The sequence below is a fragment of the Hemitrygon akajei genome, chromosome 4 (assembly GCF_048418815.1).
Source record: "Hemitrygon akajei chromosome 4, sHemAka1.3, whole genome shotgun sequence".
In the NCBI taxonomy this organism is placed as follows: Eukaryota; Metazoa; Chordata; class Chondrichthyes; order Myliobatiformes; family Dasyatidae; genus Hemitrygon; species Hemitrygon akajei.
The window spans coordinates 48,707,000-48,715,129 of NC_133127.1; the positions used below are offsets into that span (position 1 = coordinate 48,707,000).

Sequence of the window (8,130 nt, forward strand, 5' to 3'; positions counted from 1 at the left end):
TCCAAAGTTCCTTTATACATTGAAATCGATCTCAGGCGCACCACTTGTGCTGGCAGCTCATTCCACACTCTCACAACCTCTGAGCAAAGAGGTTTCCCCTCATATTCCCCTTAAACCTGTCACCATTCACCCTTACAACATGACCTCTAGTTGTAGTCCCACCCAACCTCAGTGGAAACAGCCTGCTTGCATTTTCCCTATCTATACTCCACATAATTTTGTATACCTTTATCAAATTTCCTCCCAATTTTCTACAAACGTTTATACATTCCAAGGAAATTTGCATAATGGAACATGGAATGTTGGAGATTGGGGGGTAACCCGATAGAGGTACATAAAGTTATGAGGCGCATAGGCAGGGTGAAAGGATACAGCCTTTTTTACAAATAAGCCGTAGGTTTAAGATCAGCGGCAAGAAATCTAAAAGGAATATCGGGGCAAGGTTCTTAACCCAAAGGATTGTACGTATTTGAAATGAGCTGCCAGAAATAGTGCATGCATAGGCACATTAGCAGCATTTAAATGCTATCTGTACAAATATATGGATAGGACAGGATTAGTGGTCTATGGGCCAAATGTGGGCAGATGGGACTAGCTTGCTGGGTAACAACACAATCAGCATGGACAAGTTGAGCCAAATGACTATTTTCTGTAATCTATAACTCTATGATTATAAATGTTTTCTGCACTTTTTCCAGCTTAATGGCATCTTTCCCATAATAGAGTAACCAAAAATGCACACAATACTCCAAGTGTGAGGCCATGAGAGGTGGAGAGGTTTGAGGGAGTGGAATCCAAAGTGAACAGTTGAATGGTACAGTTGCTCATAGTCCAATAATTAACTACAAGGGGGGCTAACATGGAGGAAGGCAAATTTCTAGACTCTTTTAGCTTTGGAGATTTGAAAAATGGAGCAAGAGGCTATGAAAAGACTTGAAACGAAGGGCAGAGTTTTAAAAAGAATAGTTATCATTGAAATGGGAGGTGATGGATAATGGTAGGTTGTGGAAGTTAGAACTCAGAAATCAGAGTTTGAGATTACTTAATCATTTTAGATGGGCTGGGATTGACCTTGGAGCAGAAAATAAATATAAATGTTCAAAGTCATGGTGTAGAGTAACTGATTGCTGAGTGTAACCAGATGGGAGCCAGATGTAAAATGATAAGCAAAAGAATGAGAGAGAAACGATGGGCATTTTTGTTCCAACAGAAATTGGATATGTATTTCAAAAAAAGGAAAAGCAGTACATTGAGGCTAACTGATTAGCTCTTTTACAAACTGATGGCCACACAAGAGAGATCACAGATGCTGGAAATCTGGAGGGACACATGAAGGAACTGGAGGAACTCAGTGGATCGAGGAGGGAGATGGATAGCCAATGTTTTGTGCTGAGACACTTCATCAGGACTGGAAAGAACGAGGAAGTATAGCCAGCAGAGGAGGTGGGAGAAAGGGCTGGTGGATCAAGGTGAGGAGTGTGATAGACAGGTGAGGGAGGGGGAGCGTGGGGATGATGTAAGAAGCTGGCAGGTGATAGGTGGAAATGACAAAGGGCCGAATAAGATAGAATTTTCTATGGTCCACTGTCCTCTCCTCTTAGACACTTGTCAACTCTTTCTCCAATCCTTCTCCCCACCTTTTTATACTGGCTAATTTCCCTCTTTCTTTCCAGTCCTGATGAAGGGTCTCAAGCTGAAACATTGATGGGCTATTTCCATCATAGTTGCACCATGTTCCACTGAGTTCCTCCGGTACTTCATGTGTTGCTGGAGGCTTGATGCCTTCCTCCTGTCCAGCTGCGTAATTTCTCTGATCTACTTGCTAGTTGTGCTTATGCCAGTCTCAACAATACCTAACCAACTGATGCACATGTAATACAGTATTGCCTTCCATAACATGCTGGTAGGGACAATATCCTCACAGTTTCAAACTGACCCTGTAAAGAAAAGCTTCTATTCTGGATTCTGCTCTGGTGTTGATAACACTCACCCGGTACAGCTGCCAGAAGCAGTTCCCAGGATAAGTGATTGTTTATTCAATCCCTCTTGTTGGTTTATGGCACATATTCTCAGTGTGCCTCCTGACTCTGGCAGCTAGATTAAGCCGAAGGACACAGTTTTGAGACTATTCAGTTCTTTGTAATAGGATATGTGATCTTGGATTTCTGTCAGCTCTCTGCATCTGACTATTTCTCCATTGAAATACAATATTAATGTCAAAGAAGTAGTCCTACCCTTCACAACTTAATTTCCTTGCGTGCTCTTATTAGAATATGACACTTACTCTATTCAAATATAAAACTAACAAACAAGATCTTTCATTTGAGAGCCACATTCCTTAGTTTTGGGATGTTCCAAATAGCTAATGGAATACTTTGGAAGAGTCATCTGTGCTATAAAGTTAGAAATAGGCAATCAATTTGCATGTAGACAGGTCCTGTTTATAGAACTGAGGGAATGGCCATATTATCTGTTTTACTGAAATTGGGTTTGAAATAAATACAGATGAACTCTCCAGATATTTGTTTGAAGCTTATTACATATAATATTTTACCACTGTTTAAGCAAGTACATGAAGTTTAATTTTAAAACCTCTAACAGTGTAACTCTTCAGAGTTGGCATAGTTTTTATGTGCCAAAGAATTTATGAGCGACACTTGAATGCACAACATATTGATTCGTGTAAAGGGGCTGCCAATTAAACAATGAATGGAGCAAGAAACATATATTTTGTCCTCTTAACACTGTCACACTTTTCAACTTCCAGATCCCTAGAAATGAACAATTGCTTCTTGCATGTACCTCGGCCCAACCAGGAGGCAGGGAATGTTCTGATAAGGAAATATTTCTCATTCTGCTAGTGCTGCTTGACTCCCAATGACTCAGAACATGTTTACAATATTTTTTGTTTCTTCTACCAGACTTCCAGTATATATATGTATATATAAAAATATGAGTGTGTGTGTGTGCGTATATATGGCTTTCATAATGTACAGAACAACTTATAACGTACAACCAGGTTGCATCAATATCTATCATTCTACAATTCCAAAATGTGTTTTAAATATAGCCATATAAATGTCAGGCACAGTACAGAATTATCCCATGTGATGAAGTAGAATGTTGTGTGTTGATTAACTGCAATAAGAAGAAAGACTTGAAAGTAATGAAAGTGTAATAGAATCTAACATTTGTGGGCATTTACAGCCAGATTAACTATACAGCGGCTTGGTTCCACGCTGAATGAATGGTTCTTTTGCTCCTTTTATAACATATGTTGTTACTTAATTTAACGAGACCTAGTTACAATATAACCCAGCACGTAAAACAAATTTCCACTGGCAAGTTAGATAACAAAACTTAATCAGCCATCTAAGCTAGGTGCTAAATAATTTGCACCTTCTTTGCAAAGTGATTTGATTTTAAAATGGCACCGTGCACAGTAACACATGTAAATGATTTTGGTGACATCACTGTTCCCAGGAAACGATGAGATGCCACTTACACTGACATGCCTCTGCATGTGCTGTTATCCAGTTTGCCTGACAGGGATCAGTAGAGTCCAGGAGAATCTGTCCTCCAGACCGATGGAAGCTACTTGCATAGGTGCCCATGTTCTGAGAAAGGGATTCACTTCTGATCAATTACGTAGAAATGATGTATTTCACACTAAAATAAAATAAGAAAGAGGAAGTGTTAATATGCTGACTAGGAGTATAATGCTGTCAATTTAATTCACCTCAAAGCTACAGTCCATTCTTTAATTATGCCACTACATGGGAGATAACATGAACTAATAATAATCATCCTCCGAGTATTTTCCCAGGGTTTGCCAGTTGCAGTCTTCCGTGGCCAAGTAGCAAGTCTAGCCTGGTGTCAGAGATTCAGATTCTCATTAATTTTATCACATTTATATTGAAACATCCGTGAAATGAGTCGTCTGCATTAACAACCATTACACCTAAGGATGCACTGGGGGCATCCTGTGAGTATCACTACACATTTTGGCAGCAAATTACCATGCCTACAATGCTTGGCCAAACAAGGGAGAACACAGAAAAACAAGCCCTGTTCCTCTCTCCTACCTACCTGCCTTACCCCCCACCCACCTCCTCTTCTTCTTCTCTTTGGTTGTCCATCAAAATCCGATGATGATGTCCACTCCTTTACCGGTGAGATCTTTGATGACTATACAGTCCTATCCTGGACCCACAAGTTCTATTGCAGTTGGGACATGTATATGTGGTAGTAGAGGTGGTAGTGATGGCAACCATGGCTGCATTTCTCCTGGCTCTCTTCTGCTGGCTTCTGGTTGTTCTTTCCATCTCCAGAATACGAACCCCATCCCTACACAGCTGTCGCCAACTGATACGGTCAGCAGCAACATCCTCCAGGTCCTCAGGTCTGATCTTGCACTTCCTTAAAGCATTCTTCATTTGATCCTTATAGTGCTTCTTCAGCCCTCCAGCTGAGCGTCGACCATGATGTAGCTGGCCGTATAACACTCTGTGGGGTAGCCGACATGGGGGCATCCTTATCGCGTGCCCCAGCCACTGCAACTGACGCTGGCGATCATGGCCTCAATACTTCTGCAGTTGGTCTTTACAAGTATTTCAGTGTGAGGCACCCACTCACGCCAAGTAATTCCCAGGATGCACTGAAGGCAGCTTATGTGGAAGCACTCCAAGGACTTGATGTGATGGCTGTAGGTTACCCAAGCTTCACAGCTATGAAGGAGGGTGGTGACACAGACTGCTTGGTACTGTGGAGGGACGAAGGCTCCTGTTCTGAAAGACTCGACGCTGAAGTCTCCCAAGGGCAGCTGATGCCTGTTTAATGCGGCTCTGGATGTCGTTGTCAATGCCACTATCCTCAGAGAATTTTCCCCAGATATCTGAAAGATGGCACTACTGACAGCTTTTCATCACCAACAGTGAAGGTAGGTAGGGTGGGTGGGACACTGGTACTCCATTGGCAAACCACTTCTGTCTTGGTGGTATTGACGGTCAGCGCCATCCTGCTGTACGCTCTCACCGCCACAGCAAGGGCAGTCTGAAGATCCTCCGGAGTATGGGCCACAAGAGCACAGTCGTCTGCATACTGCAGCTCCAGGACCCATTCTCTACGGAGTTTGGTGGTTGCGTGGAGTCTACTGATGTTAAAGAGGTTGCCATTTAATCTGATGTCCACTGCCACACCGCTGCTGTCTTCAACCTTGTTGTGGAGAAGCTTGGTAACACACAAGAGGAAGACGTTAAAGAGCACTGGTGCAACACACACCCCTGCCTCACCCTTGTGTGTACAAGGAAGGGCTTGGATTCTTGTCCTTCTATGGTCACCCAAGCAGTCATCCCATCGTGGAACTGGCGGAGGATGTTAACAAATCTATTGGGACAGCCAGACCTGAGGATGGCATCCCATAAGAGCTCTCTTTGCACAGTGTCGAATGCATTGGAGGGGTCGACAAAGGCCATAAACACGTCCTGATGTTGCTCCCAGCACTTTTCCTGAAGCTGCCGGGCTGTGAAGTTCATGTCAATCATGATCCTGTTCTTATTAAATCCACACTGTCATTCAGGCAGCATTGACTTGGTGATGTTGCTGTTAAGCCTCTGAAGCATCACCTTAGCCAGGACCTTTCCAGCAACAGAAAGGAGAGATAGGCCCCTAATATAAGCCTTGTCACCCTTGTTCTTATAAATAACAATGATGTTTGCATTTATCCATTGCTGTGGGATGTCCTCATCAGTCCAGGCCTTGGTGATGTACTTGTAGAGGGTGTGCATACACACGTACCCTCCGTTCTTCAGTAACTCAGCAGGGATATAATCAGTGCCAGGGAACTTGTTGTTCTTAAGGGACCACAGTTAGCACACCATCATAAGATAAAGGAGCAAAATTAATCCATTTGGCCCATCATCACTCCTTGACTGCGAATGATATTACAAAAGTACAATATTGGGATCCTCTGAAGCAAATATAAAAATGGGAAAAATGGACAAACTGTGACAGATTCAGCTTATCCCTTTTAATTTGTTGCTCAGTAAGGCTCAGTGAACTTAAATGTCTCCACAATGCCCTGACAAAGTGTTCACCTTTGCCCTGGTTGATGTTCACTTTTCCCCCCTCTTTTGTTATCACACACACAAAGCTGGCATTAATTTTCATGTATCTACTGCGATTTTGATTTTACATTTTGCTGTCCAGTATTTTACAAGAGAGTTCAGCTCCATCCATGCACTAAAACAGTGGAAAATTCCATCACATAATGTCACTGTTTGCAACTGGGGTGAATTTCTGGGGGTCACCAATGACCAGATTGGTCCAAGCAGATAAACATTTAGCTTATAAGAGCAGGTCAGAGGCTGGATATCCCGCAGTGAGTAACTCAGCTCCTGTACGCTAAAGATCTCCCACCGCCTGCATAGCACAAGCTCGGAGCATGATAGAGTCCTCTCCACTTGCTTGGGTAGGTGCAGTTTCAAACTCTCAGGGAGCCATATGACATGCTTGCCTTCAAGAGTCAAGGCATTGAGCATAAGAGTGAGGAAGGCATTCTGCAGCTGTTTAAAATTTGGTTCAGGCATACATGGCCGAACCAAAATTCAGGTCAGCCCTGATGGCCCATTACAGGAAGGACGTGGAGGGTTTGGAAAGAGTGCAGAAGAGCTATGCCCTTGATTAGAGTATGAGCCCTGAGGAACAATTAGACAAATTTAGATTACTTTCTCTGGATTGTTGGAGGCTGAGAGAAGTCCTGAGAGATTTGTAAAGTTACGAGAGGCACAGATGGGGCAGACAGAATCTTTATCGGGGTAGCAATGTCAAAAATTAAAACACATAGCTTTAAGATGAGAGAGTGGAAGTTTAAAGGAGATGTGTAAGGCAAGTGATAGGTGCCTGGAATATGCTGTTGCAGGGTGGGGAGTGTGTAGTCGAAGCAGAAATGATAGAGGCATTCAAGGGGCTTTTAGATAGGCAGACAAATAGGCAAGATCACACACGTGCAGATGGGATTTGGCACAGAAATCATGGGCCAAAGACCTATTCCTGTGCTATACTAAGTTCAACACCCAATTCGAACCTTGTCATCTACCGTAAGTATTAATCTGCTCCACCATGGGTGGGTGGGCAGTTGTCACAGTGTGCACTCTCAAGAAATGACAGCACTTCCCAAATCCATTGAGGAGCAGAAAGAGGGAAATGCCATTACTTTCAAGTTCCTCACCAAGTCACACTCCATTCTAACTTGGAAACACGTTGCCTTCTTTGGAAACACTCGGCCTAAATCCTTAAATTTTTTTACCTAACTGTTGGACAGCCTCACCAAAAGAACTGCAGCCCCTTCTCCCCCCCTCACACACAAAACGTAGCTCACCACCATTAATTAGGGGCAACAAATTCCGATCCCGCTGGTGAGGACAGACAATGTGAAGCTAGCCATGTTACCCGATTAAGTATAGATTATTTCTGTTCAAAACAATCGGTAGTGCTTGTCTCCCCGGTTCTGCTAATAGTTAGCACCGTTCAAAAATTATCATTCCTCGTCACTCATTTTGTACCTTTTCCCGAGTCTACGTGCAGGCTCATAAAACAGCATTTAGCATGTATTTCATATCTATTACTAATTCAGGAAAAGTGATTTTTACGAAGTCTCCAAGCACCTTGCGAATAAACCGTTCCTGCTAACAAAATAAGAATGACCTGTAATCAAAAGTGCTGTAGTTTGTTTGAGCCTGTCTCCGCAGCCCAGGAAACAACACTCAGCCGCCACGGTGCGATCCCCGACCAACTTGTACAGTTCTTCCGACTGGCGTCCGGTCACCATGGAGATCGCCAAGGCAACGTGTTGCAGAGTCGTAGAACGCGGAAGCAGTCCGCTGCCCTTTGTGGGAGATAAAACAGAGAACGAGGGAAACATTCATCAGGTTAGGTAGCAACTGTGGTGAAAGAAACATAACACAGTGTGTGGATGATGAAAAAGAAACACGGGGAGAGCTGAATAGGTGAAGAGGTTTAGCGAGAGAATTACGGGGAACCTAGAGAGATTTCGTACCCAGACAGCTGAAGGGAGAGGACAAAAGTTGGGTTTATTGTCATTCAAAAGTACAGTGAGATACAGATACAACG

At 43.2% G+C, this 8,130-nt stretch overlaps 1 protein-coding gene across 1 annotated transcript in view; it reads right to left on the reverse strand.

Annotated features, from left to right (window-relative positions):
- LOC140725907 (uncharacterized) overlaps positions 1-7,799 on the reverse strand; it is a 181,729-nt gene extending 173,930 nt beyond the window's left edge. The window contains exons 1-2 of the mRNA XM_073041842.1: positions 7,705-7,799; positions 3,506-3,669 (exon numbers count right to left, since the gene is read on the reverse strand). Coding sequence (XP_072897943.1) covers positions 3,506-3,614 — 109 coding nt within the window. The 5' untranslated portion in view covers positions 3,615-3,669; positions 7,705-7,799. The remainder of the gene's footprint in view (positions 1-3,505; positions 3,670-7,704) is intronic.
- Positions 7,800-8,130: the final 331 nt, after the last annotated feature.